Source organism: Muscardinus avellanarius (genome assembly GCF_963383645.1).
Source record: "Muscardinus avellanarius genome assembly, chromosome: 17".
NCBI lineage: Eukaryota > Metazoa > Chordata > Mammalia > Rodentia > Gliridae > Muscardinus > Muscardinus avellanarius.
The window spans coordinates 28,488,988-28,506,586 of record NC_137803.1 but is presented as its reverse complement, the minus strand read 5'-3'; the positions used below and the strand labels follow the sequence as shown (position 1 = coordinate 28,506,586).

The 17,599-nt window shown below is 41.6% G+C and overlaps 1 protein-coding gene across 3 annotated transcripts in view; it reads left to right on the top strand.

The window, feature by feature from the left end:
* KATNAL2 (katanin catalytic subunit A1 like 2) overlaps nt 1-17,599 on the top strand; it is a gene marked incomplete at both ends in the record, with an annotated part of 78,087 nt that overhangs the window by 6,260 nt on the left and 54,228 nt on the right. For all 3 annotated transcript variants that reach the window (XM_080714653.1, XM_080714654.1, XM_080714652.1), the window contains one exon: nt 8,947-9,017. In XM_080714653.1, coding sequence (XP_080570779.1) covers nt 8,947-9,017 — 71 coding nt within the window. The remainder of the gene's footprint in view (nt 1-8,946; nt 9,018-17,599) is intronic.

Sequence of the window (17,599 nt, the reverse complement as noted above, 5' to 3'; positions counted from 1 at the left end):
CTGAGGCTGGCAAACCTGGATCCTCCTGTCTCAGCCTCCTGAATGAATTACAAGTGTGCGTCACCATGCTCGGCAAGGATAGACTCCTATTTCCAGCTCAAGTTTTGTTGCAGTGGCTATGAAACCCATTAGCCTACTTATAGAGAGTGGAAAATAGCGCTGGATTCCTGTACTGTACCTGTGTGTACATTCAGTGCACCTCTGGAATATTTCTATAATTGGTGTTATTTGTCTACATTACTAAGAGTGGAATCAATAGCAGAGGGGCTCGATGGGTATGAGCACTTTTTTCACGTTGATAGATTTTGTTAATTTACTCTTCAAAAGGTTGTGTCAACAGGCATAATGGCACACACCTGTAATCCTAGTACTTGGGAGGCTGAGACAGGAGGATTTCAGGTTTGAGGGCAGCTTCAGCTACTTAGCAAGACCCTGTTTCAAAATGTAAAATAAAAAGGGCTGGTGGTATAGCTTGGAGGTAGAATGTCACTGGGTTCAATCCACAGTACTTCCATTACACCCCCAATACAAGCTTTAGAGTATTTGTATCAACCAGTTGCTTCATAAAATAGTAGTTCATTTAATCAGTTACAGGCGAAAAGAGACTGCAACTTAGCAAGACCCTATTTCAAAACGGCAAAATAAAAATTAGGGCTGGAGGTCTACCTTCAATCCCCAGTACCACGAGAAAAAAAAGAAAAAAAAAAAGAAACGTTTCCTTAAGTTTCTCTAGAGTTTAAACATAAAGGCAGCAAAACCAAATATCCTATGTTTTAGGTAATTTATAATGAAAAGACATTTATTTTAAAGAAATTCAAAACAGTACAAATCCAAAAGGAATTCTTTCCCTTTCTTCCTTCCTTCCTTCCTTCCTTTCTTCCTTCCTTCCTTCCTTCCTTCCTTCCTTCCTTCCTTCCTCCCTCCCTCCCTTCCTCCCTTTCTTTCTTTCTTTCTTTCTTTCATTCTTTCTTTCTTTCTTGTGACAAAGGTTCTACTACTTTTAACTGAAGCAAACTAGACTTTTAGACCAAACAAACAAACAAACAAACATACAAAAAGTCAACTTTCAGACCTCAATTCATAACCTTTACCTGCAGAATAAGCCTTCCCACTTCTCTGCTCTCACAGTGTGTGGAATCTGTCTTTTCTCTCCCTCCTATTCATAATCAAATCATTGATAAGCACCATTTTACAGCCATGTTAAGAAATGCAAAAGTCTCTCTCGCAAAATAAATCTCCTTAAAGCGTCATAGATCTACTACCACTCGAGAAAGAGCTGGGCCACTCTGCCTTTCCTGTACGATTCCAACCTCTCTCTCAGGGCTGTCTGCTTTGCCCACAGTGAAATGCCCCTGTTTTTATCAACACTGAATCTAAAGTTACCATCTCCCAATCATCAGACATAGCACACGATCCATTTAATAGCTTTGTGGGACATTTTAAAAGGGCTGTGGTGGTGCATACCTATAATGCAAATACTTGGGAAGGCTGAGACAAGAGGCTCACAGGTTCGAGGACAGCCTCAGCCAGTAGTGATATTAGAAATTCACCTAGCAAGAACCTATTTGAAAAATAAAAATAAGATAGGACTGGGGGTATAGCTTAGAGGTAGAATGCCCATGAGTTCAATCTCCAGCACCACAGAAAAATAAAATAAAGAGAGCAGTGAAGTATCTTGCTAGTTAGAACAAAAACTCAAGTAGACTACACTGAAAAAACATAGAACCATAACTGGAGATACCTTTATTATATATATTAAAAACAATACATCCATTCCTTCCTGAATTGGGAATATTTTCTATTTCCTCATTGTCAAATTTTCTACCCCGTTTCCATAGGGGAGGTGGGAGGGTGCCACCTCCTTTGTGCCTCCCGGAGTCTTTGGAGTAGAAAATATTGAAATGGTAAAATACTCTTCGTGTGTGTGTGTGTGTGTGTGTGTGTGTGTGTGTGTGTTTATGTGTGTGTTCGTGCGCGCTCACAGTCATGCTCTCAACAGGGAATTGAATCCAGGGGCTACACCCCCAGCCCTATTTCATTTTATTTTATGTCTTGAAATAGGGTCTCCTAAGAAGCCAAGGCTGGCCTTGAGCATGTGATCCTTCTGTCTCAGCCTCCCAAGCATTGGGATTCCAGGTGTGTGCCACTGAGCCCAGCTAGTGGGTACTCTAAGTTATGTAGGCCATGTTCTAATCTTTTCCTAATCAATTCCAAATGCCAACAAGCTCTCTCAGCAAATATAATTACTGGGGAATTTTTCATCTTCTGAATTTCACATTATCAACCAGCACCCCAAAAGGAAATGGCTTTTCAAACCCCAAACAGCTTATTTAAGTCCCAGATGGCCTATCTAACCTCCAACTGTTAGCTAGAGTTTTTTGTATCAAACTGTTAGAAAAAAATTTCCATGGCATCATAAGAAAAGACATGTTCCAAAGTGGCTCAGCAAGGTGATTTTACTTTTTGCAAAAAGGAGTCCTGCTACCAGTGCAGTCAGGTGTGCAAGAACAAAAAGGCGGAACCTACTGGGTCTTTTATGCCTAAAGCAAAGAGCCCAGCATCTCATCCTTGCTGCTATTGGCTGAGGGGATTCCAGGGGAGGGCTTGTCACTTGCAATTTTTAAGAAACATTAACTTTACAAAAAAAAAAAACCATAATCAAATACAAGGTCATGTAATAGCTATTTACAAAGTGGAGCTTAAGAACTAACTATATTCTCACAATATCACTTCGTACTGAAAACATGACTTACCCAAGATCCAACTCCCCAAACAGCAGAGACAAAATCCTCAGTGTGCACCCTGATGGCACCATCCAAGCTGGCTACTCAACCACAAGACTGATAACCCTTTTCCTCAGCACAAGGAATTTTAAGATATTTAAGGATTCAACAAGAAAGACAAGAAAAGACCTTTGGGATTGCAAATGTCTCTGGGAAGCTGCTAGAATTTTCCTGTAATTCCAACTGTAGATTTTGCCAGCCTTGGGCATCAGGCCACCTCCTCAGAGGTCACTGCTGGCTTGAGCCATACAGCTCCGGAGCAGGACATTTGCTCCTGGGATGGCTTTGCCTGGGAGGAGCAGAACTGTCACTACACAGGCAAGCAGCCAGGCTCTACCACCCACCTGCTTCACAGGGGCTAAGGGTCATGTTGGCAGGTAAATTGGTTGGATTCAAAGCCAGCTTTGTCCATGCATGGTGGCGCAAGCTTGCAATTCCAGTACTTGGGAGGCTGAGACAGGAGGATCATGGTTCATGGACAGCCTCAGCTACTTAGGTCCTTTGCAACTCAGTGAGACCCTGTTTCAAAATAAAAAACAGGGCTGGGGGTGTAGTTCAGAGGTAAAATGTCCTTGGGTTCCATCCCTAGTATCGCAAACAAACAAACAACAACAATAACAACAACAAAACCAGCTTTGAAGGATAGAGGAAGCTTGCTTGTTTCTAATCTTTTTTTTTTTTTTTTTTTTTTTTGGTGGTACTGGGGCTCCTGGAAACCCTTCTACCTCCGGGCTACACTCCCAGATCTATTTTTATACTTTTTTATTTGAAAACAGGGTCTCTTAAACCAGCGCGGCTGGCTTCGAACCTACGCGATCCTCCTGTCTCCGCAGCCCAAGCGCGGAGATTACAAGCGTGTGCCACCACGCCTGGCTAATCTCCATCTTTATAGAACTCAAGGGCAAGGAAAACTTTTATAAGAGAAGAGGTAGCAAATGGTCAACTATATGAAATATGCATACATTGATTTAGATAGCCAGAAAAGCTGTGAATCAGTGCACGCTTGTAATCCCTGCACTTGGGAGGCAGAGACAGGAGGATGGTGCAGGTTCAAAGCCAGCTGCACTGACTTAAGAGACCCTGCTTCCAAATAAAAATATAAATATAGGCCCGGGAGTGTAGCCCGGAGGTAGAAGGGTTTCCAGGAACCCCAGTACCACAAAAAAAAGGAAAAAAAAAAGCTGTGAGTCTCAGCTTCCTTGGCACCTATTGGACCTTCAGCCTGTACTCTCAGCACGCAGAAAGATGGATGCAGAAAAACATGTTATCAGGAAGTTGTTGTTTTTAGAGAGTCTGTCAATTTTAGGTAGAGTCTGTATCAGTAGGGGCAGGAGGTGACGAGGATTTAATGCAAAGGAGAAAGAGTGTGGGCCCAGGAGCCTAACTCTTGGTGGGCTTTTGAGGAAGTCACTAAACTCGATGGTCTCTAGGTACCTTCTAGACCTTTAAAATTTGCTCTCTCTCTCTCTCTCTCTCTCTCTCTCTCTCTCTCTCTATCTCTATCTCTATCTCTATCTCTCTCTCTCCCCCTCCTCCCGGATATTGAAACAAGGGGAATTCTACCTCCGAGTTATACCCCCAGCCCTTTTTATTTTTCTTTTAAAACAGGTTCTCACTAGGTTGCTGGGTCTGGTCTTGAAATTGTGATCCTCCTGTCTCAGCCTCCCGAGTACTGGGATTACAGGCATGTGTCCCCATGCCCAGCTTCTAGACCTCAGCATTCTGAACCAAAACTCCTAGCATGAGATTTCTAAGAGTATAAATTCCTAAGAATATATACATTTTGAAACATACCCCATAAATTCTCTTTCTTTCTGTTTATATGCAGTTATATTTTTATTTTATAAGCTTGGTTTAGTCTGAATTTTATGATGATGGTCATCTTTGTTATGTCAATAAAATCACTTAGGAACTTTCTGAGTTTCATAAAGTGCTTCCCCTCCTAATAACACTAGATGGCACTACAGGTGAGGTAAATCAATGTTAAATAACAACAATAACAACATTGGTGGCCAGTGCACTATATGTTTGATATTAGAAATTTAACCCAGAGCTATTCTACCTCTGAGTTACACTCCCAACCTTTTTTAATCTTTAACTTTGAAATGGAGTCTTGCTAAATTGCTGAAGGTCTTGCTAAGTTGTGAGGCTGGCTTTGAATTTGTGATCCACCTGTCACAGCCTTCCAAATACTGGGATTACAAGAATGCACCATTGTGCCAGGCTGCCTGTAATTTTTTTAAACAAGAAGTTGAATCCAGGGGCATCCTATTTCCGAGCTATACCCCAGCCCTGTTTTCTATTCTTTATTTTGAGGCAGGGTCTCCCTAAGTTACAGAGGGCCTCACTAAGCAGCTGAGACTGGCTGTGAACCACAATCCTCCTGTCTCAGCCTCCCAAATCCTGGGATTACAAGAATGAGCCACCACACCCAGCTGCCTGTGATAATTGTAACAATGTTGAAAAGGCTCATTGTTTTTTTTTTTTTAACAAGACTATTTGTGTCAACATCTTCAGAAAGATGAATCAAAATGGCCAATGTCAGATAATCTCAGTATCAGGATAATGCCGTTTTGTACAGTGACTTTCAAACTTTTTTTCTGTGGTGTGTGTGTGTGTGTGTGTGTGTGTGTGTGTGTGTGTGTGTGCGCGCGCACGTGCTGTTGGGATTTGAACCCAGGGGTAGCCTACTTCCAAACTACATCCTCAATCCTATTTTATTTTTCATTTGGAAACAGGATCTTGCTAAGTTTCTGAGTATCTTTTTAAGTTGCTGAGGCTAGCTTTGAATCTGCAATCCTCCTGTCTCAGCTTCCCAAGAACTGGGATTACAGGTGTACTCCACTGTACTTGGCTTCAAATGTTTTTATTGATCAACTAAAAGATATCATAGACCAGGACCCAGCACACACACACACACACACACACACACACACACACACAAATACAACAAAAATTTCTTGGAGCAATACTAAGCCTTTTTATTTGGTGTATATTCTGTGATAATCATATTTTTATTAAGTTGTGCTGCTTTTAATCTATTCATCTCATGACCTGTAATTTGGAAAAAAAAGAATTATCTAATAAATCTATCACAAATATCGGTCTTCTCACCACAAAAAGTATGGAGTATGTGAATATATATACAATTTTTATTCTTCAATTATATCTTACTGAAGCTAGTGGGAAAGAAAAAAGAAAACAGAATTCTAATGGGAAAAAATTAATAGTAAAACCCCCTCTACCTAGCACTTGGCACCACGTCAGTCTCTATGGGTAACTTAAAGTATGTATTGAATGATGTTTCCATTTCCTGTGAAAGAGGAGAGCTTTTCTGAATGACATTAGATGACATTAGAGTGAGCCTGAGAGGAGACTGAAATTTTGCCCACAGACCAGAAGATTATAGAAGCAGATAGTTTACGTGAGGATATTATAGAATAATATAGGCGTGTAGGCCTTGACTTTGACTTGAACTTTCATTGGAAAACCTGTGTGCTGTTGAACAAAAGTAGTTACAAAAATAAATGCATGAAGAAAATTAAGCTCAGATATGAGAAAATTAAGCAGGTATAGTTTTAAGGATGAATACCTAGTTAGTAAAATCATAAAAAAGAGAGGGAATGATTAATATAGGTGGGCAGGGAGGGGACCATGCTAAAGGACGAGGGAGAGCTGGGCGTGGTGGCGCACACTTGTAATTCCAGCAAGGATTAAGAAAAGATAAAAAGAAAACTCTTACTGACTTGAAGAAAAGTATATAAAATAATATACTGTGTGTGCATGTGTGTGTGTGTGTGCATGTGTGTGTGTGTGTGTGTGTGTGTGTGTGTGTGTCACTGGGGATTTAACCTAGGAGCATTCTACCTCTGAACTACTACATCCCTAGCTCTATATTTCATTATTTTTATTTTTACTTATTTATTTATTTTTTGGTGGTACTGGGGATGGAACCCTTCTACCTCTGGGCTACACTCCCAGACCTATTTTATATTTTTAATTGGAAACAGGGTCTCTTAAGCCAGCACGGCTGGCTTCAAACCTCTGCGATCCTCCTGTCTCTGCCTCCCAAGCGCGGGGATTACAAGCGTGAGCCACCACGCCCGACCTTATTTTTATTTTTGAAACAGGGTCTCCCCAGGTTGATGAGAGTCTCGTCAACTACTTGCTGAAGCTGTCCTTAAACCTCTCTCCGCTTCCCTAGAATTACAGGCCTGCACCACTATGCCTGGCTTACAACATATTATTAAGGAAAAAAATAAGGTTATGAAATTACACAAGACCCCCCTACTTAGTAAGATGACCTACAGAATGTGACCAAGTATGTGTGTGTGTGTGTGTGTGTGTGTGTGTGTGTGTGTGTGTGTGTGTGTTTCTTTTGCCTTTATTCATTGTCCCAGTTTTCTACAAGGGGCCACAGAGTACTTATTATAAAGTTGGGTGGGAGGAAAGGCCAATCATTAATCTATATTAAAGACAGTTTTAAAATAGGACTTGCAGGAATATTCTGAGCAAAGAAATAAGAATACGACCTGCCAAGGGACTGCTCTGAAGAGGTAAACATCTGTGTGAATGTGCAGTGGACCCCACCACACCAGAGGGTTCCAAAGCCATAGATGTAACCAATGAAGAATAAAAGGTATTTAGGATAGCCAGGCACAGTGGCACACACTGTAATCCCAGTATTTGGGAAGCTGAGAAAGAGGATCAAGGCTACACTTGGTAACTTTGTGAGACCTTGTTTCAAAGCTAAAAGTACTCATGGCATATCTATGCTTTCCTGGCATTCATTCTGAGGTTTCTATTACATTGTAATAAAAGAAAATCCAGCATATAATTATTTAAGAATCACTTATTGAGGCTCTCAGCAACTTAGTGAGACCCTGTTTCCAAATAAAATATAAAATAGGTCTGAAAGTGTAGCCCTGGGTAGTACTGGGTTCTATCCCAGTACTGCAAAAAAAATTATTTAAGAATCAAATAGTACTAATTTTTAAAGTTGTTTTTGTATTGTGGTAAATATATCTATATATGTATGGATGTACATATACATATCTATATAACATATATATAACACATAAATATATATATATAACAAAATGTATCATCTTAACCATTTTAAGTGTACAATGGCATCAAGTATATTCACATAGTACCATCTATCTCTGAGTGTCTGTACATAGATTTTTTTATGACATAATTTGGGGGCACAGAAGGGCCTTTTTCACTTTTTCCCAGTTCTTACCTGTTCTCTCCTTACACAGTTTTTTTTTTTCTTTTTTCTTTTCTCCTTTGTTTTGCAGTACTAGAGATGAAATTCAGGGGCATTCTACCTCAGCCCTATTTTTTATTCTTTATTTTAAAACAGAGTCCCGCTGAGTTACAAAGGACCTCACTAAGTGGCTGAGGCTGTCGCGAACAGCGGTCCTCCTGTCTCAGCCTCCCGAATGCTGGGATTACAAGTGTGCGCCACCACGCCTGGCTGGTGATTTTCAATTAAGGGAAGTACTGTTGAATAGAAGCGTTTTGTAAATGCATTTCAGGAGAATTTGAGATACCGGGTCACTAAATGTAGTACATTAACGTCGAGAATAAAGGTACACATCACCCATTTTGAGTAAGGACCTTACTACACAGGCGTCTTCCTCTCCTGCATCTGCTCTGCTCCGTGGCTGTGGGGAGCACTGCAGTCACCCTGGATGGCTTATTGGACTCATCTCTGCCTTTGTGTGGGGCCCTGACCAGACTCTGAGCAGGTTAAAGGTACAGTAGCAGTGAAGTGGGTGTTGTTACATCTGATTTTGGGCTCCTGTGTTCATTTTTATCATCACTTAGGCTGGCTCAAGTGTGTGTGTGTGTTTGTGTTTGCTTTTTCCTGGTTATAAACAATAAAAGGCCAATAGTTTGACAATAAAAAGTTCAACTAGTAAAGCAAAAACCTCTTCAAATCATTGTCCCTTAAGTTTATATTTGAGAAAGCAGCTTGAAGAATAAAAAGACGGTGGAAAACAACGTTATCTACCCGTGGAGGCTTCAAACTGCTTCCCAGACTTTAAGACACGCTGCTTGGTGTTGACAGGTCCCGTTTCCTTTCGAGGGGTTATTGCAGTAAAAGCAGGACTCGATCTTGTTATCCCGTCTGAACTCTCCCCTTTGTTCACAGTGCGAGATGAGAGCAGAAGCACGGCGAAAAAATCTCCTCATTTTGATTTTGCATCACCTGACGCAAGAAGGGTATGTCACGCTACAAACACCCAAGGACCATCCCTCCCTTCCTCTGACCTCTAGTTTTGCAGACACAATTAATAGACTATTTTAGACTATGTGTGTTTATGTATGTATCTTTCTTTCTAGTGGTACCTGGCATTGAATCTAGGGGCATTATACCTCCAAGCGACACCCACAGCCCTTTATATGTTTTTGTTTTGAAACAGGGTCTCCCCAGGGTGCTAAGAGTCTTGCTAAGTTGCTGAGGCTGGCCTCAAACCTCTGATGCTCCTGTCTCGGCCTCCGAAGCACTGAGATTACAGATGTGCACCACTATAACCAGCTGCAGGTACCCCTATTATTATTATGGTGCTGGGGTGTGTGAATATCAGGCACTCTACCACTGAGCTACACCCCCAGGCCCTCCCCTCCTGTTGACATCTTGCATTGGTATGGTACATTTGTTATAACTGATGAGCCAATATTGATACATTCTTATTAACCAAAGCCCATTGCTCCATGAGGTTTAGTCTATATGGCACACGGTTCTAGGAGTTTTGACAGATGCACAGTGACATGGACCCACCATTATAGAATCAGAATGATTTCACTGCTCTAAAAATTTTCTGTGTTCCACCTCTCATCTTTCCTGTCCTAGTCAGCAGCCCAAACACACACTTTCACTGTGTCCTTTACCTACATACATTATGCACTAAAAACTGCATTGACAGACCTATCCAACACGTCAAATACTTTTCCTTTCCCCTTCAGATTTGAAGACAGCGTAGAAATGAAGTTTCCTAGAGTCCCACCACTGGCTAAATACACAAAGATAAGCTGGGTGTGGTGGCGCACGCTTGTAATCCAAGGAATTGGGAGGCTGAGACAGAAGGATCGTGGTTCGCAGCCAGCCTCAGCTACTTAGTGAAGCCTTCCGCAACTCAGTGAGACCTTGTTTCAAAATAAAAAATAAAAAATAGGGCTGGGGATGTAGCTGGGAGGTAGAATGCCCCAGGGTTCTATCTCTAGTACCACAATAAATAAACACACAAAGATAGCTCTCTGATCAACTTTTCCTTTCTTTGAGTTATTCAACATTTCCTTTTGGTGGAGGATTTCTCAAGAAAACCAAAACATGTGTGAGCTGCATTTTTAAAATTGAGGCCTTATGATTATGCATAATAGCGGGAGACCTTGTCACATATTTGTACGTGTACATACATAATTTGGCCAGCTGATTTTTTTAAAATGATGATCTGTTAACAAAAAGGTCATCACACATTCACCTCTCCACTTACTTTGAAACTCACAGTTTTATCAGACAGTCCTCTTTTTGGTGTTAGGGATTTAAATTTTATTGGTCCAATGGTTTGTTCTTTCTGCGTCACCACTGATCTCAGACCAGAGAAATGAGCCCCCCGTCCCCAAGGTGAGCAGACCGGCCATCCGCAGATGCTCACCTGCTAACTTGCCTGTCCAGCCATAGCAGTGCTGTGGGGAAAACAGCCTGAGCGGAGCAGGCTTGATTGGGGTCCTTCCATGTGTCTGTTTCCCCATCTGCAGTCTGAGGGTGTTCATGAAATCCATGAGCCAGGCAGTCTGACGAGGCCCACAGTCACATCAGTCACCTAAAGAAAGCAAATCCAAGCCAGGTGTCGGGTGCACGCTTGTAATCCCAGTACTTGGGAGGCATAGGAAGGAGGATGGCAGCAACTCAGTGAGGCCCTTTGCAACTTAGTGAGACTCTGTTTCAAAAAATAGATATATGGGCTGAGGGTCTAGCTCAGGGGTAGAATGCCCCTGGGCTCAATCCCCAGTACCCAGTACAAAAAAAAAAAAAAAAAAGTAAATTCAAGAGCAGCAGATGAGAAAGTGCCAGGCGTCTACTCTGGGACAGGGTGTGGAGTTTACTGGGATTGGAAAGGCTTCCTGGTTAAGCACATAGACTTAGGAACCAGATGGTTTCCCACCCTCCTTCCCCGCCCCCAGCACTGGGGATCGAACCTAGCGCTTTGCAGATTCTGGGCAAGTACACTACCTCTAAATTATATTACATCGCCAGTCCTCTGAAAAAAAAAAATTTTTTTTTTTTTAAATTTTGAGACAGGGTCTGCCTAGGTAGCCCAGGCTGGCCTCAAACCTGAGGAGCTGGGATTACAAGTGTGCAACACCATGCTGGACTGGAATTAGACTGCTTTGTTTCAGGTGCCCACTGTGCTTTGGTTATCTGTGCTCTTGGACAAATTACCCAATCTCCTTGCAACTATGAGCACGTGCTACCTTTACCGTGGAGGAGAAAGGATTTATTATTATTATTATTATTATTATTATTATTATTATTATTGTGGTACTGGGGCCCTGGAAACCCTTCTACCTCCAGGCTACACTTCCAGACCTATTTTTATAATTTTTTCTATTTGGAACCAGGGTCTCTTTAAGTCAGCACGGCTGGCTTCAAACCTGCAAGATCGTCCTGTCTCCACCTCCCAAGCGCGGGGATTACAAGTGTGTGCCACCACGCCCGGCTTGTTGTATTTTATTCTTTTTATAGCCAACCTGGTTTAGCAAGGAAGCTAAAGCATGTAGAATATGAGTTTGGTCCATTTTATTTCATCTTTTGATGGAATCTCAGCTCTAGCCAAAGAACACTGGGTCAAACTAATCCATAACAGCATTTTCTGAGTGTATAGAACACCAGAAATGATAATTCTGGGGGATACTAATAAGCATTAACTTAAAGAGTTTTCAAGCTAGATAAGCTTGGCAAGTAGTTTAAACAGAGTTTCTTATTTCAGGACTTCTCAAGCCATCTAACTTACAGTGTACGGTGGAAATATCTGTGTTAACATCACAGTATTTAGAGTTCTGCAGGCCAACTTGGCTATGGATTTTTCTTTCTCAGGCTCTCTTTAGAGCCTAGCTTCCCATGGAATGGGGTGTGTGTGTGTGTGTGTGTGTGTGTGGAGAGAGAGAGAGAGAGAGAGAGAGAGAGAGAGAGAGAGAGAGGGGCACGCGCTGGGGATTGAACTCAGGGGCATTCTACCTCCAAGATACACCTCCAGCTCATTTTATTATTTATTTATTTATTTATTTATTTATTTATTTATTTATTTATTTATTTTTGTGGTACTGGGGGTGGAACCAGGGGCTTCCTACCTCCGGGCTATACTCCCAGACCTATTTCATATTTTATTTGGAAATAGGGTCTCCCTAAGATACTGAGAGCCTCACTAAGTAGCTGAGGCTGGCTTCGAACCTGTGCGATCCTCCTGTCTCAGCCTCCCAGGTGCTGGGATTACAAGCGTGCGCCACCACGCCCGGCTCATTTTATTTTTTATTTGAAAAAAGGTCTCACTCAATTGCTGAAGGGCTCAATAAGTTATTCAATAAGTTAATAAGTTCAATTCTTCCCAAGTCCTGGGGTTACAGGCATGCACTACCACATCCAGCCATGGAACGTTTTGAGGATTCTGCCTGCATAAATTAGTTGACTCACATAAAACTTGGACTCACTCTGAGCAGACTATTATCCGATTCTCAATAATGTTATCTGAACAGCCACTGAGGAACTTCCTAGAATGGAGATAGAATAATTCGGAAGTAAGACAAAGCTATTTACACAGATAATTTCTGATTTTTATAGCAACATATTTTATGTTCCAGAAACTGTATCAGAAAGAAAAAACTATTAGAACAAAACCCCTCTAAGCATAGCTAGCCCTTCTTCAATGTTATGGCCTGAAGAACTGACTGTATAATACTTACCAAGTGTGCATTTCCCTTCTGCCACTAGATGGCTCATTATATCATCAATCTATGAAAATTCTACTAGTGCTGATTATTTTTCTGAGATCTGGTGGGAAAGGGGATTGATGATCAGTGGATTATTAAGACGAAAAGTGAATTATAGATATTTGTAAGGACGTGTTTAAAAATGGTATCTATCATTAACAAAGTGCTAGGAATTCAACGAGGACAGATGAGTGTGGGTTGGAATGGCCAAACAGAGAGAGCTCTGTACAGCAGGATTTGAAAGATATGTGGACACAATGTACTTAAACATATGGAAGTCAACCACTAAGCCAAGCATGGGAAGGAGGAACGGGGAGGGAATGGGGTGGGAACTCGGTAGAGGCTAAATGGGCGATGTGTACATGTATGTCCACAAAAGTTTTTTTTTTTTACCTCATTATGATGTATGAATACAATGTACCAATAAAAATTTTTGAAAAAAGATATGTGGAATATATATAGACAGCAGTGATGGGCAGAGGTGCCGAGGGAGAAGGGGCAAGGAGCACATGGAAGAATTAAAGAAAAGAGTTTGAGTGTGTGAGTGGGAATTTGTGAGGGTAGGCAATGGAGGGTCACGGGTGCAGGTGTTTCAGTCCTACCTGCGCATCCTCTGGGGCACAGTGATGTAACGGCCTTCCTCTGTGTAGTTATTTCCTACTTGCTGCTGCCCACTACTGCCCACTCCTTTTTGTAACGTGCTGTCCTATAACCCTGCGTGGCTTTGTGACCCACCTCATTTGAGCTCAAACAACATAATAGAATCACAGAGAAGCGATTTTGTTCCCTTTATCAATTAACTTAGGAAACATGATACAATCATCTTTTCTTGTAATTTCTAAATCAAATCTCTATGATCCTAGAAATAATTCTGAATGCAGTGCGATATCAGCAAAGATGACAATCTATAGTACATGTTCCCATCTTTCATCCTTATGTATTTGCTTTGCAATGCTTATATGTAAATATATGCGTGTAGTTATTTTTTAAAATGTTAAGTCATCTCTGAGTGGTGAAAATTTCTCTTGACTTATCTGTATTTCCTACTTTTTTCTTAAATGAATGTGCCTTACTCCATACTAAACAAAAATTATTATTTTCAGCTGGGTGTGGTGGTACACGCTTGTAATCCCAGCATTTGGGAAGCTGAGACAGGAGGATCACGGTTCGAGGACAGCCTCAGCTACTTAGAGAGGCTCTTTGCAATTCAGTGAGACCCTGTTTCAAAATAAAATAAATAAATAAATAAAAAGTTATTATTTTCAGCCAGTGTGATGGAACACACTTAAAATCCCAGCATTTGGGAGGCTGAGACAGGAGGACTGCAGTTCGCAGAGAGCCTCAGCTACTTAGTGAAGCCCTTTGTAACTCAGTGAGAACCTGTTGCAAAATAAAAAATAAAAAATAGGGCTAGAGTGTAGCTCAAAGGTAGAATGCTCCTGGGTTCTATCCCCAGTACCACAAAAATATGTATTTTTTTCAAGACTCTTAGGTTTGTTTGTTTGTTTGTTTTTGTGTGTGGTGCTGAGGATTGAATTCAAGGATGCTCTAGCACTGAGTTATACATTCACCCCTTTTATTTTAATTTTTAAAAAATTCGAGACAGGGCCTTGATAAATTGTCCAGGCTGGCCTTAAGCTTGTGATCCTCCTATCTCAGCCTCCCAAGTACTGGGATTACAGGTGTGTGCCACTGCACCCAGCTCATATTTAGTTTTTAAATTCCCTCCTTCCCATGCTTGGCTTAGTGGTTGACATCTAGTTTTATAGCAATTTATCAAATATTAACAATGATAATCTCACAAAACAGTTTCATTTGTCTGATACCAAGCTTTTGATGACTAAAAGATAACAGTTCAATATTTCTTTTTGCTTTCTTTCTTACCAGAGAATATTTTTTCTGTTCTTTTTTTTTAGGTGAAGCTATCATACATTTATTTATTTATTTTTCAGAAAAAATCTATCCTGATATGGAATATGGACTCTAGATACCCAAAACAATCTCAAAGAAGAACAAAGCTAGAAGATGTATATTTTCTGATTTCAAACCATATGAAGCTAGAATACCTGAAACAGTGTAGTACTGTTCCAGAGGCAGATATATAAACCATTGGAGTTAAATAAAAGCCTAGAGATAAATTCTTCCATATATTGTCAAGTTATTTTTGAGAAGGTTTCCATGAACATTTGGTGGAGGAAATAATAATCTTTTAACTAAATATTGTTGAAAAATAATAATTACATGAAAAATAATAAAATTGGACCCTTACCTAACATATTTACAAATATTAACTCAAAATAGATAAAAGACCTAAGTATAAATCTTGATACTATAAGCTTTTAGAAGAAAATCTGGGTCATAAAACCTCACAACACTGAAATTGGCAGTGATTTCTTGGATATGATTTCAATGGCGCAGGCAACAAAAGGGTAAATAAACGCCCTAAAAAATAAAAAAATATTGTATATCCAAAGACAATGTTAAACAGAGTTAAAAGTTACTGATAGAATGGGATAAAATATTTCCAAATGCTATATCTGAAGGTATATTAATATTCCAACTAGAAATCCTAAAAATTAGCAACAATAAAAGCAAACAATACCATTTAGAGATAGAGACTAACATAAATAATGAATCTCCACAGATAACCAATCTTAGTTGTCTGTTGGATGGAAAATCTTGTTTCTCTGGTTCTGGTGTGTGTTACCTATTTCTTCTTTGTAGTTAATCTCTTTGAGTATTTTCTCTAGCGCTGGTTTTGAAGACATAAATTCCTTCAGTTTCTGTTTGTCGTGGAAGCTTCTTATTTCCCCATCTAGTTTGATAGAAAGTTTTGCTGGGTAGGAAATTTTTGGCTGGAAGTTGTTTTCTTTCAGAGTTTGGAATATGTTACTCCAAGCCCTTCTGGCTTTCATGACTTGGTTTGGGAAGTCTGGAGTGATTCTAATTGGTTTGCCTCTGAATGTCACTTGGCCCTTTGTTTTTGTTGCCTTTAAGATTCTCTGCTTGGCTTCCACATTGGTCATTTTGACAATTATGTGGCGTGGGGATCCTCTTCTCCGATCCTGTCTAAAGGGAGTTCTATAAGTTTCCTGGACCTGTGTATCAACCTCTTGCTCTATGTTTGGAAAATTTTCTGCTATTACTTCCTTGAAGAGATTGTTGATCCCTTTGGTTTCACTTTCTTTTCCCTCCTCTATTCCAATTATTCTTAGGTTGGCTCTCTTAAAATGGGCCCATATTTCTTCAATCTCAGATTCCTGCTGTCGGATATTTTTTCCTAGATTAGAAACTATGCGTTCATTTTTGGAATGATCATCTTCTAAGAGCGAGATTCTATTCTCTATGTGGTCTAATCGGTTGTTTGTACTTTGAATTGAGGCCTTTACTTCATTAATTGCATCCTTTATCTCTCTTTGGCTCTCTCTGAATTCTTTTTGAAACACCTCTATTATTTCTAGTTATTTTCCTGATTTGATCTTCTATAAATCTCTGCATTTCTGTTTTATCAGGTTCTGATGTTGTGGGGTTGTGGGCATTCATTGCTCCATTGTTATTCCTCTTTCCCATGATTCCGGAAGTTTGTGTCTTCTCTGGGTTCTTCCCTAGGTCACTACAATTTCACTTAAGGTGCTATGGATCTCAAGACTATGGTATCTCAGTTCCCACTACTCCTCTACTGGGTTGTATCGCAGAGTCTCAGACCCAGGGAGTCAATCGAGGCTGCTTTAGACCATGGGGGGTGCCAGGTTGGGCGTTCTCCTATGGTGTAATATCTCTGCCACCACCACTCCCCCACTGGGTCAAGTCCCTGGGAGTGCAGTACTGGGATTTCTCCTTTAGGGGCCCCAATTTGACTCACTGTTGAGTGTGCAGATGGAGCTGTCGTGGACTTGGTGAATTCGCTGCTGCTGCCGCTGGTAGCAATATGGCGCCGCTGTCGTGCCCTCGGCCGTGAGGCTGGCATATTTCTTTTCTGTTTTTGAACTCCACTCTGGGTCCCTGCAGGGTGCGCTGAGCCCAGCCCCTGGGAGCTTTAGGTGCTCTCTGTGCAGAGAAATCTGCTGAATCCCGCCCGGCTGTTCTGCAGCAGCTCACCTCGGCTCACTGTCCGCCGCTCGTCTCTGGAACTTGGTAGGCTGTTGAGTGTGTTGGTCTGGTGCCGTCCGGTGAACTTGCCGCTGCCGCCAGCAATAAGGCACTGCTGCCGCGTTCTCGGGCGTGAGGCCAGTGTATCTCCTCTCTGGTTTCTGAGCTCTGTTATGAGTTCCCTTCCTCTCTGGAGCCTGGTGCTGCAAGGCAAAATGGAACCGCCGCTTCACGCCGTGGCTCCAGCTGCAGCACTGCGGTCTGGTTTCTGGTGTCTCGTTTTTCCAGCTCTCTTTTTCTCTGTCCCTTAAAATTACATTTTTTGTTTCTCTGCTGATGGTGTTTTCTGGCTATGAAAGGCGCTGATTTTGTGGTAATAGAGATTGATTGTTAGCGGGGCTCGTAAGCCCCGGTTTGCTCCGTCGCCATCTTCCCGGAAGTCCTGAATGAATTTAAAAAATAAGTTAGGGGCCCAGGGTCCCGAGACCCTGGGCCCTGGGCCGAACTGCGCGTAGCACGCCAGACCCCTGGAGAAACCAGGCCCAGTAAGACGCTGGGTTCTGGGTGGGGGTTGCGGGCGGGGCACGCCAGCTGGGGCCCGGGTCGCAGGACTCTGGGCCCCGGGCCGAACTGCGAGTTGCACACCAGACCCCTGGAGAAACTGGGCCCAGTAAGACGCTGGGTTCTGGGCGGGGGTCGCGCGCGGCGCACAAAAGCCGGGGCCCGGG